At 35.7% G+C, this 20,463-nt stretch overlaps 1 protein-coding gene across 4 annotated transcripts in view; it reads left to right on the forward strand.

The window, feature by feature from the left end:
• The window catches only part of MXI1 (MAX interactor 1, dimerization protein), an 81,863-nt gene that overhangs the window by 56,886 nt on the left and 4,514 nt on the right, over nucleotides 1-20,463 (forward strand). For all 4 annotated transcript variants that reach the window (XM_058697731.1, XM_058697733.1, XM_058697732.1 and 1 more), the window contains 2 exons: nucleotides 16,811-16,925; nucleotides 17,542-17,713. In XM_058697731.1, the coding sequence (XP_058553714.1) occupies nucleotides 16,811-16,925; nucleotides 17,542-17,713 (287 nt within the window). The remainder of the gene's footprint in view (nucleotides 1-16,810; nucleotides 16,926-17,541; nucleotides 17,714-20,463) is intronic.

Below are 20,463 nucleotides of genomic sequence, written 5' to 3' on the forward strand. Positions count from 1 at the left end.
TTTTTTTTAATTCTCTAACTAGTTTATATTTTCTCAGGCTCCAGAAATTCTGTTTTGTGATTGTAACTGTATTGTATTGCTGTATCAAATCAGTCATTTTAATAGGCCCCTGTGATCACTAGATGAGGTATGTCATACCAGGAGGGAAAAGCACGTTGCTGTTACACAGAACTTTAAGGAAGGATGGTTTAGCTTGTTTGAAACATTTTATCTATAAACAATCTGAAGAGAAAGTAGCTGTAGGTCAATGTATTAGAATCTCTCTTCCTTACCATTTGAAGAATCAAAGTAGTTTTTCAATAATGTCCTCATTACTTTGATTGTCTGCCAAGCCCTAATTTTGGGACATCTCCACTGTCCCTTACCCCCACCCCATTTAGAGTTGTTAAGGCTTCTTGGGAACCAGAGTTGTGCTAAGTCCACTAGAATTTATACTGTCTTTAACTGAAACCTCCTTAGGAGTCAGTCATTCCCACTTATTGTCTCCCTATAGCATTTAGCATTTAGCACAGTGACTGTTCAACTTTTTTTTAAATCCCCCCCAGAGAGTGTGAGGCAAAATCACATTCTAGTTTACGGATATGGCTTCACTTTCTCTAAAATTAAGTATAGAATTGAATGATCCTCAAGATCTCTTCTAGTCCAGAAAATTCTGAGATTTCAAGTACCCAATCCCACTTTTTACTCTCAGATGTAGTTTTTGGACCAAGGGCTAGGACCCATTATCTCCTAACTCTTAAAGGCATTTCTAGTATATTATTATGACTTCCACTTCCTCATTTGCTGAAACTGTGGACACCAGGTTCAAACTTCATCTTCTCTATTTTCTGCTTTTATACTTTTGGCTCAAATTCTTTGACTCTTCCCACCCCAGCTTCTCTTTTGAACATCTAATGCACAGGGTGGTATGAACAAGAATAACAAAAGTTTTTACAATAACCGAAATGAAGAAGTAACCTGAATTTCCACTGATAGGGGAATGGTGTAATATAGTCATAACTTGCAGCAGGTAAAAAGAATGATACAGACTTCCATGTGTGTTTATGGAGAGATTTCCAGGCACATTAAGTAGAAAAGCAAATAGAAAAATAGTATTTTCAATATGATCTCATTATGTTAAAAAGTACCACAGTCATCTGTGTAAATACATTAGAAAATTTCTGGAAAGATAAATGTCAGATTGATACACTTGTTACCTCCAGGAAAGGGAGTGGGAGTCAAATAGAAACTATTATGTTGAGGGGCGCCTGGGTGGCTCAGTCGGTTGAGCGTCCGACTTCGGCTCAGGTCACGATCTCCCAGCTCGTGAGTTCGAGCCCCGCGTCAGGCTCTGGGTTGACGGCTCGGAGCCTGGAGCCTGCTTCGGATTCTGTGTCTCCCTCTCTCTCTGCCCCTAACCCACTCGCATTCTGTCTCTGTCTCTCTCAAAAATAAATAAACATTACAAAAAAAAATTTAAAAAAAAAAAAAAAAAAAAGAAACTATTATGTTGATTTTATTGTTAGAGTTTTTGTAATAAAAGTGTATATTGTGAATATTATATATATTGTGTATATTAAAAAGGTAATACATATGATCCTATTAATACATTTCCATAGATAATAAAGCTGGAAGGGGCCTTAGAAAATCATCTAGTCTGGTATCCTTATTTTATGGATAAGGAAACCTAAGCCCATCTAAGTTATATTCTCCACCAAGTTGATTAATGACAAAGTCAAGATAAGAATCTACCCAAAACCAGAACTTTTTCCACACTGCCTTCTAGGTACAGCTAAAATAAATGTTTTTCATGAAGTGTTTCCTGATTGTACAAAGGGATATCTTCTCTAAATTCCTATCTGTACATTGTTTGTATCACTTACATGAATTTCACCTGCACTACTTTATAATACAACGTCCTTCCCTTCTGGATCATATATATCACGTGAGGGAAAAAACTTTAACTTGCTCGTTTTTATATCTGACACACATTTTTTGGATAACAGGTGCTCAGTGAATTAATAATTAATATTTTTGTTTGATTTTTGTGGCAAGCTGTGCACCTCATGTTAGATTAAGAGGGGAAAGTTAAATGCCAAACCAAATAAACAGCTGTGGGGATTTTTTTGTTTTTGTTTTTTGCTATTTTGTGAAGCCAGCAACTTCAAGATAGAAAGTATTTTAGGAAGGCACATAGTGAGATATTTACTACCCTGCAAATATCTTCCCTTTCCAAGGAAAATACTTTGTTCTCCACTCGTGCTTCAGAGAGAACAGTTTGTCCCCATAGGATATTCTAGGTAATATGACCCACTTAGGAAATATGTGGTGATTGTGCTTCATAATGGGACCTCTGCTAAAGTTGTTGTACCATGGGAAAATGCCTCTTGAGTGTGATGGTTTTACAGATGAAAGTACATTTTTCTCTGTATTTGAATTGGTACAGCAGACCAAGAAACTCAATTATGACTTAAAGTTTTACTATAAATAGCATAGAAGATGTGATAGATCTTTTTGTTGTTGTGAAAACATTTCCTCAAAATGTTTTGGAGTTTATATAAGCATATTGCCCTTGATGTATTGTCACCCTGTTCTGTCTAAATAGCTCTATAACTTGAGATTAGCATCTTACTAAATTTCAGCTTGCTTTTTGAGATATAGTCTTCTTCTATGATTTTTATCTGCAGTTGTTTTGTTTTTGATTTTTTGGTAACTTGGTTTATTCTGTTAGCTGTTTAATTTGACATCATTAAAAGCCTGCAGAATTTTTTAAACAGATTCTTTCATGAAAGTTCCCATTATCAGCTAGAACATTGTGCTTGGGAAGATTCTTAGGAAGACTTTTTTTTTTTTTTGAAAGGCTAATGTTTCTCTTAGTTTAGAATTAATAACCTTAGGACAAAATCACAGAATGCTGAGTATTTCCATAAATGCTTCTAGCCAAAGAGATTGTTATTGAAAGGGCCAATTGGTGCTCATAGGTTTTCATCTAGTCATGCTTACTATACCAGAATTCAAAAGTGTATGTGTGTGTGTGTGCACACGTGTGCCTGTAGTTTTATTTTTATTTATTTATTTATTTATTTAATTTTTTTTAACGTTTGTTTTTGAGACAGAGAGAGACAGAGCATGAACGGGGGAGGGTCAGAGAGAGGGAGACACAGAATCCGAAACAGGCTCCAGGCTCTGAGCTGTCAGCACAGAGCCCGACGCGGGGCTCGAACTCACGGAGCGCGAGATTGTGACCTGAGCCGAAGTCAGCCGCTCAACCGACTGAGCCACCCAGGCACCCCTGTAGTTTTATTTTAAAGTGCAGTTATGAGTTTGGCTCATTTGAAAACTATGAAGTAATTAAAATAGAGATAAGACTTTACTAAATAGTTACTAAATCTGTAACTAGTGAATTTCAATATGGTATATTGAAACTTGTTCTTGCTTTGTTGAGCATTTTATTAGAAATTTTAAAAATTATATTTAGCACATTTTGATCTGCTATGCTTGGAAGAAAAGATTTTAGAGGTTAGTTTTTCACTGTTCTTGTTCATAGTTTTTTTTAACTTTCATAGAAATAAAGATTGTAGATTAATTTACTCATAAAATTAATAGGCCTTTGTCATTTTCTAAGTTTTTAATTGGCTGTAGAATTTGCTATAAGAAAATTCCTTTTATTTTAAAATTGTAGTCAACAGTGCTTAGTTTAGTAATATTTGAATGGAATGGAAAAAATGATTTTTGTTTTTTAATTCAAGTATAATATATAGTGTTATATTAGTTTCAGGTGTACAATATAATGATTCAGCAATTATATATATTAGTGTTTATCATGACATATATACTCTTAACCCTTCACCTGTCTCGCCCATTCTCTCCCCACCCCCCTCTAGCAGCCACTAGTTTGCTCTCTATATTTAAACATCTGTTTTGAAAAAACAGATTTTTAAACATTAGCTTGAGGGCATTTTCTGGTTAGTGCTTTAATTTAAAAACAGGTTTTTTTCAAATGGTAGTTCTTTATGGAGAAACATTTTTAGAAATGATATAAAGAACTGTATTCTGTGATTTCATAGTTTAGGCATAGCAAAGCTGGAGCTCAAACAGGTGTTTGAACTTGGCAGCTTTAATTTGTAAAGTGGCTCTACCTCTCTTGGTAAACGAAGGTTAATTAGAGGTTTCTCAACCTATTTGATCGAGCTTTTAGTACTGTAGTACAGAGGGGTTGTATGCTAGTACAGGTCCAACAGACAGAGGTTAGAAATAAACAGTTGTTAAGAATCATTCATCTTTTAGCTTTAGTTTTACTTTTTCCACCAAAATACAATTTGACCTCTTTCTCTCTACCCCCTTCCCACCCTTTGTACTTTTACGTGAGATAACTAGGAAATATGTTGGAAGTTTTGTTTTAGGAATTGTTTCAAATTTCCTTGATCCTTAAAATTTAGCATTTGTTTTGAACACCAATCTAAGATGACTTGAGTATCAGTCTAAGATGACTTCCGCCTGATGGTTAAATGTCTATGCTAATGTCTCTTTAAGAATCTTATACACCATTAACCCCAACATCATGTTTTCTAATTTAAAATCTTTGGTGGAAATGAGAGTTCATTTGAAGTGGCTTCATTTCTGGCACTGACAAAGGACCCCTAAAGAGAATTACAAACAACTGATAAGCACTTACTTACTAGGTATTGACTGTGTGCTAGGTACTGGGGATAGGATAAAAGGAGAAGTCCTGGATTCTGCTTTTGAGGATTTATAGTCTAACTAGATAGAAGACAAAATATATATTATAAAGCCCCCATAAGCAATATAATAATTAAGTGCTAACTTGTGTGTATCCCAGATGGGAGTTGAGTTAACCTCATAGCAGCAGGTTATCATAGGCTAAAACTAGCATAAACAACTTAGTTACGAGTGCTTGACTTGTGTGCTTCTGTCTAGGCATTTGCCAAAATTGGTTTTATCATATTTTCAATATGTTTGAAAGGGCTTTCAGGAAAAATGCTGCATCTGAAGCTTTTTTGCTCTTTTAATCATTAAAATATAGTTTGTCACTTATTCTGGAATGAAAGTGAACTTTCAGCTATTCAGCATGTATAAGATTCATATAGACCTGGGACTACATTTAAAGACTGTGATAAAGTCTTCTTAATCTATAGTTGCTTTCCTGATATGCTGTGACATATATCATGTCACAGCTAAAATACAGAAGTCATTTTTAGTGGCTGTTTTTCTTACTGAGGGGTGTCTACTATGGTTTTCCCTCTTTTGTAGTTGCAGTGTTGGTGAATACCCAAGTGTCTTGTGAAAAAAGCTTTAACTGGGACATGGGACAGTTAAATCTGCTATAGCTCTGGGTAAATAAGGAAAACTGAAAGCCCATTTCCTTAGCTCTCCAGAATCTCTTCTCTGTCATTTTGGTTTGGAGTACTATTGAAGATGTTCCTTTTATTTTAGTAAGCCCTATATGATGAAGTCTTAGAAACTTCTGTGATTATGTTTTTCCCTTTGTGACTTACATTTCTTCTGAGTGCTTCACAATTTATCCTTTAATAGATAACCCCAAACAAGATGTTTCTGTGGGAAATATGTGCTTCTGTAAACTTTTTTCTAGTACATCAACTTTAGATTACTGATTTCTAAAAATTTCAACATGCAGCCTATCTCTTAAGTTTGCATAAAAACTGATACTGGAGGTTTATAAGGCATTTTATGCCATTACAAAAAAAATCTATTTTTCATAATATGCTTTATTTTCTAATATTTTTACCCAAAAGTAATTAGAACAATATTAACCCTTTAAACTACTCTAAAATTAAACAAGAAAATTTGGGTTTTCTAATTTGAAAAGAAGGGAGAAATCTGGAAATGAAGAAAGGATACACCAAGATTTTTTTCACCAAAATCATAATGACTAGAATTACGAAGTATAGTCCCTTGAAGCTTAAAAGAGGGATTTTTGAATTTAAAAAAGAAAATGGACAGTCCTGCTTTACACAGTGAAATTCTTACAGGGATTTATTACACTAATAAAAAATGGAAATAAAATCAAACCACTTTAGATCAGTTCTTTAATAAAATATTGCTACTGTTTATATATATATATAAATATATATATGCTATATATATACATTTATATATATATATATTTATATATATATAGTCATGGAAGACAACCATCATAGTTTTCCTGAGCCATCTGTTGGTGTCACTGACAAATATGTACTCTTTGGTATTTGGATCATTGGTGTGACCAATTACGGCATTTTTCTCTAGGGTTGTAATGTCTGTATGGTTTTTCTATCTTGATTCACTTTATTCCAGTCTGATTCACAATTATCCCTTTACAGAACAGCTTGTATTTGGCATAGCTGTAAAAAAAAAAAAAAAAAAATCCAGTCTTTTCTAAATAAGGTTCTTTTTCAATCGGAAATTCCATCTTTGTAGTTAAAACATTTGTAAACATAACACAATTTAGATAGAGTTGAATGACTTTGCAAGACTGCTATTTTTGTAATGCAGGAGGCTTTTCCTAAAGAGCAATTTGGTGATACTGGGCTCCTAGAACTCCCTTGAAAGCAGTTGGAATTTACTGCTGTATGTATTGGGTCAGATGAAGGAGGAAACATGCATTTTCTGGCTTGCAATGTTCAGGAAATATTGGTATGTTTAGAAGAAATTACTGAATACATTTTGGGTGTTATTTTTCATCATTTCAGAGGATCCTTCACATATCTTTTGTCCCCTGAGATTAGAGATGTTGGTGATCCCAAAGATATTTCAGGACTTTCATCCTGTTATATCTCTAGTATCTGAAAGGAAATACAGCCAAGTTGGGCAAACTTATTCTCCAAATTCTGTCACCTTCTTTGGTTGGAGCAACAATTTTTATATTCTTATTGGAATATACTTAGGCAAGCCATACAAACTGCCCTGCAGAACAGCCAGGATTTTGATTGGCAGTGGTAACAAAATGGAACATGTTCCCTCAGACCGGCTTCTTCTTCTTTTCATATTCATAGAACAGTCTAGATTTGTTCTATAATCAAAGTGTAATGGCACTTGTGCAGCAATCATTCTTGGACAGAAGGCTATGTTGGTATTGAGTTAAGGCTGGAATCATACAAAATAAGTATTAGATTTCTGATTTTTTTCTCATTGAATTTTTTTCCTGGGCTTATCCAGAGGAGAGTCAAACTAAGATTTAGACAGATACAAATAGAAACAAGTCATAAATTTGAACACAGTTTTTTACTGATAAAATTTGTCTTTTAGGAGACATTGTAATTGTTTTTACTCTGCTGAATACTTTTTCCTTTTCAGAAGGGTTTTAAGAAGTAAAGTAGTTCTTATGACATGTTCATATTTTACCTGCTAAAAATGCTCAGTGCCCTAATATAACACTGAAAATATTTCTGTTTATCAGAAGAGAGCATGCCCAGAATTGCAGCCAGGTGTTTTGTGAAGCTGCCTCCGAAAGAAACTTTCAAAAACTACACTTCAGTTGGGCCCTTTGTGATCGGAAAAAAATATGATACAGTATAATAAAAGAGAAAGATGGGAAGGGTTATGTAACTTTGAAATAAAGATAAACCAAAACATTAATTCTCTGTCATTGTCAGGACTGTGGCATGTTTAACATTCTGTGTATCTTATTTTTTGGGGGATTTTCAATGCCCAATAAATACCTCAGGATTATTATTATTTTTTTAATCATATATTAGTCAACAGTTGCTCTTTGTTATTACCCTTTTCCTGCCCTAAATTTCACTCTCCCAAACAAAACAAAACAAAACAAAAAACAGCCCCGCATTTCAATTTCAGGGAAATTTTTCTAAAATGGGACTTTAAAAATAATCCCTGGCTAACTTGACTGAATTGGCAGATATTCCGCAATGCCAGACCCTTTTGCCCTCTGCCAATAGTAAGCATGGTCGCTATTTTTAATCATTTAGCTTCGTATTTCAGGTTACTTATATTCAGTACAAATTATGGATATTCATCTTCCAGGGATGTGTTCCTTCTTAGGCCAGAGTATTTCTTTTCCATTTAAATAAAATGTGTCTTTCTTCTAAGTGAGTACACTTCCTTAAAATGAACTATTAAACTAATCACATCTTGTTATAAAAGCATTGTGCTATTTTCATTTTATAATTCTAAATGAACATTTGTATTCCAAAGCATTCTTCAAGCATGTTGTTTGTGCTGTGTAGAATCATCATTTTATTAAAGATAAGTAACAGTATTTCTTCATTTCCCTCTACAACCCTGGACTATAATTTGGTATAATAAAATAGTTGCACTGGGCTTGTGGGTAGGAGTGGGGCTGTGAGTGTTAGAATTATACTCTTATAGAAGAGTAGACTAATACTTGCTGTGTGCATTTTGTGTGTAAAACTAGGGCAGTATCTTACAGAACGTTATCACTGTGTCTCAAATCTGACTTGCCAGCACGTAGGAAGTTTGTTTTGGTTTCAAAATGTACTTTACCCCATGGTGGCTGGCAGGGTACAATACTATTGACATCACTGTGTTTCAAATAGAAAATTAACAAGTAGCTACTGTTGTGATTGCAGATTGCCTTCCCAGTCCCTGTGAGAGAATGCTTTTTCTTTGGACAGCAACACTTCTCAGCCCCTTGGTACCATTAAATCAGCCAATGGGGGCTGCCAGAATAGGGATGAACACCAACAAAAAGCTGAAGAATAGAAAAACTGTTAATAATGCAAAAATCTTTAATCAGTTTCCAAATTGATGTGAAAGATAAATAATTGTTAAAAATTTCTCTCCCACCCACAGCTAAGTTTTGACAGTAGGCCAGGTTCAGAGCCTGATCTCTCCAGAGAGGAGAATCCTTTCCCTCCACCCAAACCCCTGGAGAGTTGCCAAAGGAAAATAAGCTATTTTGTATTTAGAACAAATTGCCACTGTTTTCTCCAGTGATGTAGCCCTATTTCCCAGACTTTGAAACTTGGAATACAGAAAGTTCTTGTGTGACCAAAGAAGAAATATGGTGAATGAATGATCAAGTTTTTTGTTTTTTTTATAACCAAATACTCATAAGCAGATAAGGGGGCAAGGGGGATGAGATGTATACATGGAAGCTAAATTCAGTGCAGAATGGATGTCAAATGAACAATTTTTGTTAAATCACTTTGGAGATTTGGTTCCTTGTTGAGGTTTTCAGTGAAGAACATATGCCTCTACAACCAGATTTTAATTATTTTTTTTTCAAATGAGGCTGTCAAAAATCAAGTTTTCTTATAGATGAATGCAGGACAGTTTTAAAAATTGTTTATGTGTCTGTACTATAGGCTTTAACTGATCAGCAGTCCTGTGATTTTGTAAAACTGCAGTTGCTAGTTTCTCATGTTATCAGATGGGATAAAACTGTTCATTTAATTTTTTTTTCTCTCTTGCATTGTAGAGTATTTCTTTTTAGACTTTTCCCTCTCTTACCTTGGTTTTCTTAGCTTTATGTCTTTTCTGTTTTTTTTCTTAGTAATTGCCTTCCTGCCATTATACTTGTTGTTGTTACTATTTCTTGAACAACAGCTGGAACAAAGGCCAAACTTAAATTGAATTTTCTGTTTGCTAGGAGGCTTACTAATAAGGTTAGAAAGTTGAAATTGGTGACCAAAAAACTGGATTTAAAAAAATGATCTGTGGGGGCTCCTGGGTAGCTCAGTCGGTTGAGTGTCCCACTCTTGATCTCAGCTTAGGTCTTGATCTCAGGGTTGTGAGTTCAAGCCCCATATTGGGCTCCACGCTGCGCAGGGAGCCTACCAAAAAAAAAAAAAAAAATCTGTGAAGTTCATTTTACATTGTCTTAGTCCCCCATCCCTGTAAATGCATCGATAAATCAGTCTAATGGCTGTAATTCTTAATCCTGTTTCACTATTAAAAGAGATGCTGACCCTAGAGTTAGATTGGAGATTGTCAGGAACTCTACAAGTAGTCATCTTTGGTGGCAACTTCAGTGGCACACAAATTTCTAGTGTACAGTTCTGGCATCCATAAGCAGATCTCTCATGAATGTCGACCTGGCATCTGAATATACTGTTTGGAGGCCCCAGTATTGTTACCTCAACTTTGTGAGTTAGAGAGTCCCAGAAATATCCACTAGAAATTATGTTACGTTCCTCCTTCCCACTGTGTGCCAGTTATTCTGTTTGTTATTGGAAAAACTGAAATGACTAAAAATATGGACTCAGTCTTATCTAGAAAGTAACAAAAATATAGTATGATTAGTATGAAAACCAACTATTAATTTTCTGAGGAAGGATGTAGCAAGGAAGGTGTCATAGAAGAAATAGTAGTTTGGCTGTGGTCTGATAAATGAGTTAGATACGCACTAGGTAGATAGTAAAGAGAAGGACATTCCGGGTAGAGAAATGGTAAGTATAAAAGCACATTTGGTTTGTGGAAGAGGTTTGCAAGGGTATGGGCAATAGAAAGTGTGGCTAGAAAAGTGGTAGGCAGAAGTCCAAATTATAGCATCTTCAAACAGATAAAAATTACTACTGGCATCACAGCATCTTGATTCAGTGTCATAATAAGGTGCCACTGATTGTTTACTGATAATCATTGTTATTGACTGAATGGCACTTCGTCCTCTTCATATCTGAGATGTAAAGACTAAATAAAACTTCAACCCATATTGAATCTGTGCAGTTTGAGAAAGAATGTGTCACTATTTTGTCCTCATTAATTTATTGAGTACTCACGTCTCCCCGTCTCTTCTCCCCAACTCCATTCTCCCTCACTCTCTAAACCTTTGAAAAACATAATCCTAGCTATGATTCAGAAGTGATATTCTGAATTCTAAAGTTCTGATACTGATCTGTAGCAATTTGCTCTAGTAGTTTGAACATAGATTCCTGGAGGTCTTGAGATACAGTGTAAAATAGTGCAAGATTTATTTGAAGTCTTCTTTTGTCTTAAAAGTGTACTTTGCATTTGTGTTTATTTTCCTATAAAATGGTGTTTTCTTCCAAATCTTTGAGGAAAAGTAGGACTTCGGAAGGCATATTACTGTATGTTTAACCTTCTGCCTTTAAATATTCTGGCTTTCTACCCTAAGAACTACTTAGATTTTATTTGGAGAAAGTGATTTTAAAAAGTCTTCCAAGAGTGAATAACATGTATCTCAGCCTTAACTGATTTTATTCAGTTGTATAGAGATGAGCCCTTCAGTACTAAGATGGACAGTGTGACTGTGGAATAATTTATATTAATATAATATTATATAGTATATATAATTTACAGTTTCATTATAACACTTGTTGATATTTCTATCTGGTTATTTGATAAGATATCAATTGAATTACGATGAATATTAAAGCAGCTTTTTTTTTTTTAATAGAGTCCCAGCTATTCAACTAAGTTTTTATTTTGTTGTCATTAAGCCTCACAACACCATCATCAGTTCTGATGCTAGGGAAATGCCATTTACCAAGTTACCTGGGAGCACTTAATAGTCTGTTTATTTTTTGTGAGGCAGATAATAAGTAAGTTGTAAGTGAGAACATATAATTAGCACATGCCATTTTATGAGAATCGCTTGTCTAAGTTTTCTTATTTCACAAACAGAATAAGCTGAACAGAATATGATCATATTTGTTTTTGTAAATAAGATCCATGACTTTATATCTGGATCCATTTTTAATGTCATTTTTCATAAGAAAAAGAGGTAGGCAGATTTTTTTTGTAACTTTAGAGATTTTTGAAGCTTTTCAACACTAAATTTTAGAGAAACATTGAAATAAAAATGTATAGGATAAGCAGCTAGTTGCTGTCATGTGCAGAAGTGTTGTGTAGGGAGTTGGGAAACCTGGCCACAAGCCACTGCAGTTTTGAAGAATGTGGCTCAAGGGAGGACTCTCAGCCCGTTGCGTAACTTTCAGCAGAGAGGAAAGTACAAAAACTGTCCCTATCACTTGACTTGTTTTCCATTTTGATTTAGTTACTTGGCACAGTCTTGGTATCCTGTAGTGGGGGAATGAAAGACAAGCAAGTTCCAATGAAGGACCGTGCCTCCGAGGGCATCAGCCAATGGATGGTTTGTGAGACCTGGCAGGTGTTAAATTTCATATTGTTTTGGGGCAGAAGGATTAGAGTTTCAAGAGACGGCTTGAAAAAACATCATCCTATAGTACTTGCAATTTTTTTTTTCTAAAAGAGAATTCTTTCCTCTCTCTTCCCTCAACACTGTGTGCTTCTTGTGGTGTATATACCTCTGCTTTAAAATATCACAGCTACTAGGTAAGAGGGGCCATTTTATAGCAAAATCATTTCTCCTCATGTTCTGTGATATTTCAGTTTGGCAGTAGAGTTTACAAGGTTTGAAATCAAAAGCAGTGTTGGTTCCTTCAGGGAAAAATGATCCCAATCTACCAAAATAAAAGCCAAACAGACTCTAATTGTTCCTTTTCCCGCTGGGGGCTTGTCCTTTTTGAAGGTATGGGTTAGTTTGATAGGACCTTCTCTCTAACAAGGTTAGTCACTGGGAATTGCCTCTTTCCCTGGATAAAACCCACTTTTAAATCTATTTTAAAACAGACCTCAAAGAGTATTTGAAAATAAAAGTACTTTGGTATCTCTCCATTCTCTTGCCCCCTCCCTCAGCAAGGAGACTCCAGTTTTCTTACAGGGCACCCTTGCTGCAGTGTCTAATCCTCATGCTAAATTAGGAAGGATTTATGTTTTCATAGTTTTTATTGAACTATCCATGTGTTGTGAAAACTTAAGTAAATGCTAACCAGGGGGCTAAATTTTTTTCTCATTTTCTGTCAAGGCTAGTTCCATAAATTTTACAATGTCAGGCTTTTTCTGTTGGTTGCTAGTCTAGTGTTCATCAGAATATTCAGAGCAGCAGCCTTAACTTTCCCCAGCCTTCTTAACCTGCTTTGACTAAAGGTGCGGTATATGCCTTTCATGAATCCTATGTCAGCTCTTCCACAACTTGGAGACTTGAAAAATACCATTTTATGTTACGGGCAAATTTTTTTCTCAGTGCATAAGGATTTTCAAATCAAACCAAGGGTTTGTTTTGTTTTTTTTGGTTTTTTTTTGTTTTTCCTTCTGTCTCTTGTCCTCTTTCTTCCTCCAGTGTCTTGCAGCCCATGATTTGGCAACCCCTTACAGGAGGCTCCTGAGCCACCAGTCACATGAGAATGAAGGCAAGAAAAGAAAGGACCAGATGGCATCAAAAGATATGCCTTTCTAGGTCGTTGGTGGTTAAGCTTGCAATCTGGTTACCAGCAGGGAGACCATGGGGGAAAGGGTGAGAACAGCACAGCACCACTGTAAGGGAAGAAGAATTTTGCCGTACGGTTTGTTTCAATAATTTGCTGGAGAAAAAAAAATTTATACATGAAGGTGAATGAATTTTCTGATTTAACTTTCCAGTTTACAGTCACAGGGTATCACATTGCTCTTGGAAGGATGAATTTACCTAAAACTGGCATAACAAGCATGTGGAAGACTGTGTGCAGTATTTGGATGGCAGCTTTGAAAAGTGTGGCTCCCACTTGGTCAGTTGCTGTCCTTCAACTGCCATTAACCTTTTGTTACTTTATTCTCTATAGATTCCTGACTCACAAGTATAAAAACTGAAGGAAATGACATTTGGCTCTCACAGATAGACCTTTCCCCACGGGAGAGCAGAGGACATCATTTACCACTCCTTCATACTCATATCTGTTTTGGAGATTGTATTTACAAGACATGGAAAATGGCATCACTGGCCTTTGTGAGACATGATAACTCAGAGTATCTTTTCTTAAGCTGTAACTTGGAGCACATTTATAATTATTTGAAGAAATGTTCGATAGTGGCTAATAAAAAGTATTTTAGAGGGCAGTCTGACCTCCCTGTTCATCAGCCATCTTACACATTGACTCCCTTGGCCTGGGCAAATTCTGATTTGATAGTGCTATTGCAGCAGACCAGACTTCTGAACTTGGCTGATATTTCCTTACAAAATTCCAACTTAGTTGTTTTCCCCTGAAAGAAAAAAGTTAAGATATTTTTAATTTTAGGTTCAAACTTGATTTCAATATATGAACTTGAGTCCTGTACTCTTTTAATTACCTTGAGAAGTGTTGCTTTCTCATAGATGAATTCAATATCTCTCAAGTCCAAAGTCAAATTTCAGCTTCTCTTGTAAGACTTCTTTCTCCAATTACAATCTCTCCTTTTATTCAGATTCTGTTGCCCTTGATTTCTGTATGACTCATTTCATTATGAACCAAATGAACAAAACAATATGTTTCATTCTGTAGTTTAGATTATAAACTCTTAAAGTTTCTGTTTCTACTTCTGCCATTCAAGCAAGTGTGTGGAATATTGCTGAATAAACAAAAGGTAGTAAAAAAAATCCCTCGATAATAAGAAGAAAGAAAAAACATAGATATTTTAATATTATGTTAGTTGATTTCTGCCTAGATTTTAATGTGACTGTAGATTTCACGAAACAGTAAACTGACCCACCCATTTTTTCCTTGACGTAAAAGTAGGGAATCATTCTGAAGTTCCTTAAACTCTGTAAAAGATACTTCCTATGTAGTTCTGGGGTTAAGTAATTTAAACAAAATTGACAAGTTATTCTTGTCATTTATGTTAACTTTACTAGTTGCTCTATTAACTTTTTTAGATGACTGAATTCAGAGCCCCCCTTGACAGCCTCTAATGAGCTAGACAACCACCAGTCTTTCTCTCTACCCTCCAGTAATATCATGAGTACAGTTGTTAAGCATATGCTGTAATAATCCTAATGAAGAGGTTAAAGGATTTTTTAGTATGGATTTTTTTGGTGGTTTTTGTTTTTGTTTTTTGCTTGCTTTGGTTTTTTGATGTTTTAGTCTACTCAGCAAGAGCACTTTGTGATCATGTGAATCCTCCCTTAAGAGGTTTCCTAGTTAAAAATGAGAATTTTGCTAAAGGTTCTGTGATTTGGGGTAGCACAGCAGGGGAGCGGAGTGACTTTAAAATTGTTAAATTTGAGGGGCGCCTGGGTGGCGCAGTCGGTTAAGCGTCCGACTTCAGCCAGGTCACGATCTCGCGGTCCGTGAGTTCGAGCCCCGCGTCAGGCTCTGGGCTGACGGCTCAGAACCTGGAGCCTGTTTCCGATTCTGTGTCTCCCTCTCTCTCTGCCCCTCCCCCGTTCATGCTCTGTCTCTCTCTGTCCCAAAAAAAAAAAAAAAAAAAAAAAATTGTTAAATTTGAAATTGAAGTTGGAGCACCTGGGTGGCTCAGTCCATTAAGCAACCAGGTCATGATCTTGCAGGTCGTGGGTTTGAGCCCTTTATCAGGCTTTATGCTAATAGCTTGGAGCCTGTAGCCTCCTTCAGATTTTTTCTCCCTGTCTCTCTACTCCTCCTCCCTCTTCACACTCTATTTCTCAAAAATAAATAATCATTAAAAATTTTTTTAAAAATTGTTAAATCTCTTTAAGGGGAATCCATTGATATACTTTTAGGGAAATTTTTAAAATTCCTTTATCTACGTCAGGTATGACAGATTTCATCTTGGAGCCAACTATTAGATTTGAGTTAATGGGCTCAGTAAAGAGATTTGGAATGGAAATACTAATGGACATCTAACTATAGCCGGGGTAGTGGGTACTGTAAGAATCTTGACAGTTCATCACCAAACCTCTGATCTCATTCCCCTGAATCATCTTGCTTATCTGTGACATAATTGGTTGCTTATTGCCTTCTCCTACCCCTCTTTCAAATTGCTAGCATTTGAGAATTTCACTTGTCATTATATCTTGTGTATTAAGACAGAAGCATAGTTTGGTGGGTGAACTAGTAAAACCATTTTGGCCCTCCTTGAGAAGATGATGTGTTTTGTTCCTGGTGCAACTGAGACAGTTGCTATAAATATTCAGTTATAGCTCTTTAAGGAATAAGGATGAACTGTAAATACATACTTGGATTTTCTTTTCAGATATACTTTTAATTGCTGAATTATATTATGCCTATGAAGCACAGAACCAGAGATTGTTTTAGGGTACAATTATGTACCTAGAACCCTCATCATGGGTCATCATGATCATAGTATCTTAAGGATATGGGGAAGGTAAATCTGTGAGACTCTGTGCTAGCATTTTCAGGAGAAAATTTTCCTAACTTGCCCAAAGGATGGGTGGATTAAATAAATGGAATGACTTTTAGTAAAGAATTTTGTCACCTAGCTTTTTGTCATGTGTAGAAAATTCGAGGTGGGGTAATGAGAGAGAGAGGAGAGGGAGAAAGAAATAAAAATTAAAAACTAATGAGCTGGTACATTTAGATATTAGGAAGTAGGTTGTTGTTTCAGTGGCTGAAACAACCTGTCCCTGTGGGGACAGGTATGTGTGTGGGTGTGTGCAAAAGATGGGAGGGAGGAAATGGAAATTTGTGAGCCTTTTCTACCCCCTGGGGGTACTCCAGCTGAAGACCGCTAGGTCTCTAGCCTGTGGTTCTAGGCATTCGAAATGAAATACAATTAATTGCCCTGTTAGCTTTCCTACTTACACATTAATACAGCTGGAGACAGTTGGGGAGGGTTAAAAATTAAATCATCTCTGACAGATTACCATTGGGGATAATAATCTGAAGTGACCATGTCTACAGAGCACAACAGAAATGGCAGAGACTGAAAACCAGTAGTCATGCCTATACTTGCAGATACTTAGAAACTGAAGAATAAGGGGTGTAACATGAGTATAGACTAAATAATGTGTGAATTATTATTTGTCTTAAAATATATTTTAGGATGTTTCTAGTAGAATATTCAAGCTGTGCTGATTTGATTTTCTTTTTTTTTTTTTTTTGGTCTTTCTTAGACGAGCTCATCTGCGCCTGTGTTTAGAACGCTTAAAAGTTCTGATTCCACTAGGACCAGACTGTACCAGGCACACAACACTTGGTTTGCTCAACAAAGCCAAAGCACACATCAAGGTGAGAATTTCTGCTTTCATATTTGTACATGTCTCGGCCCTTGTTTCATTATAAGCAGTGATTCCTATTCATAAACATCAGCTAGCCCCCTGTGCCCTCCTTAATCACTGACCTCAAGAGAAATCTTTCTGAAAACTTACCAACTAATCTGATGGGAGCAACATAAACTGATTAAACTAAACTGTTTTGACAGCATGGCCATTTGAGGAGCTGGAAATACTAGGAAAAAACAATTACTCTGCTGATCCCTAGAAGGAAGGCAGTTGTGCCCTCTGGTGGAGATGAGTTTATTTGGCTCCGTGTCTCAGTATTTTTCCATCAAACTACAGTGCAGAGCAAGTTTCTCTTTCATGGAGATAACTTTACAGACTTTGAGAATTCCATACTGTTCTTGTAATGTAGCATTCATTACACACACAAAAAGTGAAAAAAGAAGTATTCTTGATGTTTAAAAGTATGTATTTATGTATGTTTTTACACATACACACACACATATATACTTGTATTTTCATATTTTCTCTGCCAAAGAAGAAATGTTTTAAGATATTAGGTAGAAATCAGTTTTATTGTTTGTACTGGACTGTGCACAAACTAAAATATCATTTTATCATTTTAGAAACTTGAAGAAGCTGAAAGGAAGAGCCAGCACCAGCTAGAGAACTTGGAACGAGAACAGAGATTTTTAAAGCGGCGACTGGAACAGCTGCAGGGTCCTCAGGAGCTGGAACGAATACGAATGGACAGCATTGGATCAACTATTTCTTCAGATCGTTCTGATTCAGAGCGAGGTAGGCAGTGTACTTCTTCCCTAATGAAATACTAAGCATCGTTGTATCTAAATTTAGGCAGGATAAGTTGGAAAGCACTCTATTTTCTTCTATTTGCTTTCTTCTTTCTTTAGCTAATACTGTAATGTTCTAGATTTTTGTGCAATCACAACATTGTCTAGCAACCCCTATATGAACTATAGAACTTTTTTCCTTGATTATATACATAATGTATTAACTTTCCACTTTCAAACAATTTTAGACTGACATAAAAGTGTTTTCTATAGAAAATTGTAGAGTTCTCATATGCTCTTCCCCCAGGTTTCCCTAATGTTAACATCTTATGTAGCCATAATATAGTTATTATAACCAGAAAATTAATATTCATGTAATACTTTTAATTAATCTGTAGACCTTATTCAAATTTCATCAGTTTTCCCACTAATGTCCTTTGTCTGATCTAGGATCCTGTGCAGGATCCAACATTGCATCAGATAGTTCCTCAGTCTTTTGTAATCATGACACTTCTTTTTTTTTAAATTTTTTTTTAAGTTTATTCATTTTTTTGAGAGAGCATGAGTGGGGGAGGAACAGAGAGAAAGAGACACAGAATCTGAAGCAGGCTCCAGGCTCTAAGCCGTCAACACAGAGCCTGACTCAGGGCTTGAACCATGAACCACAAGATCATGACCTGAGCCAAATTCAGCCACTTAACTGACTGAACCATTCAGGCGCCCCCCAACCATGACACTTCTGAAGAGTATTGGTCAGTTATTTTAGACAGGGTCTCTCTAGTGTCTTATGTTCTCCCATTATTAAATTGAGGTTATACATTTGGGGGGAAGAAATATCAAAGAAGTGATGTGCCCTTCTCAATTCATTCTATCAGGAAGATATGTGATGTTGATATGTTTTGTTACTGGTGATATAAATTTTTATGTCTGTATTTTAAAGCACCACACCCTTCATTTCTCTCTTCCCATCTGTCCCATAATATTTGTCTTTGGCAGAATGAAAGAACAAGAATTAATCAAAAATTTGTTTGAATTTTACTGATCTCTTTATAACTCCCACCTCATCAGGCCTATAGCACATTAAAAGATCCCAGAGGTGAACTTCACCCTCATGATTTTAAGCTTTACATTTGGGAAAACAGCTCATGAGGATTCTAAAACAAAAAAGGAAATGTTTGTAAAATACCTTTTGACTTTTTATTATGGAAATTTTCAAACATACACAAAAGTAAAATCGAATATTGTCATGTACCCATCATCCAATTTGAACAGCTATCAATATTCTGCCATTCTTGTTTCATCTGTTACCTATCCCCTCATCCTCACCATTTTTTCTGGAATATTTTAAATCAAATCCCAGATAACATTAATAATTTTGTCCCTAAATAGTTCAGTATGTATCTTTAATAAATGGCACTTAAAAAAATCATAATGCTATTATAGCCCACAAAATCAATGAAATCAGATAATCTTATTTAATGTCTGATAATCCAGTTTCTGATAGATTTTCTCAAAGATAGCATTTTACCTTTCATTAGAGCCCAAAATCCATATTGCATTTGTTTTTGCCTTTTAAGATACTTTTAATCTATCATAGTTTTCCCTTCCCCATTTCTTTGTTGTAGAAACTGAGTCATTTTTCTTATAGAATTCCCACATTTTAGATTTGGCTGATGGAATCCTCATGATGTCATTTAACATGTTCTTCTGTCCTTATTTCCTGTAAACTGGTTGGTGGATCTAGTGACTTGATTAAATTCAGGTTCTTTTTTGAGGCAAGAATACTTCATAGGTGATACTGATACATTTATGCAAATGCTCAACCTTTCACTTAATAGTTTTAGTAATCATTAGTGATTGCCCCAATTTGTTATTTTTTTAGATATTACAAATAGTACTTCCTAATTCTACCATTCTTCTTGCATTTATTAAATTTTTTATAAAGAAGAAATTTTGGGGGGTGCCTGAGTGGCTCGGTTTGTTAAGTGTCTGACTTCGGCTCAGGTCATGATCTTGAGGTTCATGAGTTTGAGCCCCATGTTGGGCTCTCTGCTGTCAGCACAGAGCCTCCTTCAAATACTGTTTCCCTCTCTGTCTGCCCCTCCTCACCCTCTTTCTCGCTCTCAAAATAAATAAAAACATTGAAAAAACAAAAGAACGTTTCTTCATCAACTTTTTTGGCTACCCTGAAATAAAGTCCATATAGGGAAAATGGGATAGATTCTTTTTTTAAACTTAGGTGTTTTTGGTTTTTTAGTCAATTTTCTGAATAATGAATCATCAGTGTCTTAGCAACCTCCAGAGGTAACAGGGTTTTTTGTTTTGCCTTTTGTTTTTTTATTATCTTATGAATTCCTCATAGGTTTTCATGTATTGAATGTGTTCTAATCCATGAAGTCATTCTTTTTGTCCTTTTTTAATTTTTTTATTTTAGAAAGAGCACGAGCAGGGGGAGAGGGGCAGAGAGAGTGAGAGACTCTTAAGCAGACTCCACACTCAGTGCAGAGTCCAACACGGGGCTCAATTCCACAACCCCAGGATCATAACCTGAGCCAAAATCAAGAGTCAGACGCTCAACCAGCTGAGCCACCCAGGCGAACCTTTATTCTTTTTAATAATCAAATTTCCCACATCCCATAGAAGCATTTCAAATTGATTTTTGATCCCTTTTAACACAACCCTGGGAGTCCTGGGTTTATTGTTTTTGTTGTTGTTTTGCTGTGTAAGTTTATTTTTACATGGCACTTAGTTTCAGAG

The sequence above is a fragment of the Neofelis nebulosa genome, chromosome 13 (genome assembly GCF_028018385.1).
Source record: "Neofelis nebulosa isolate mNeoNeb1 chromosome 13, mNeoNeb1.pri, whole genome shotgun sequence".
NCBI lineage: Eukaryota > Metazoa > Chordata > Mammalia > Carnivora > Felidae > Neofelis > Neofelis nebulosa.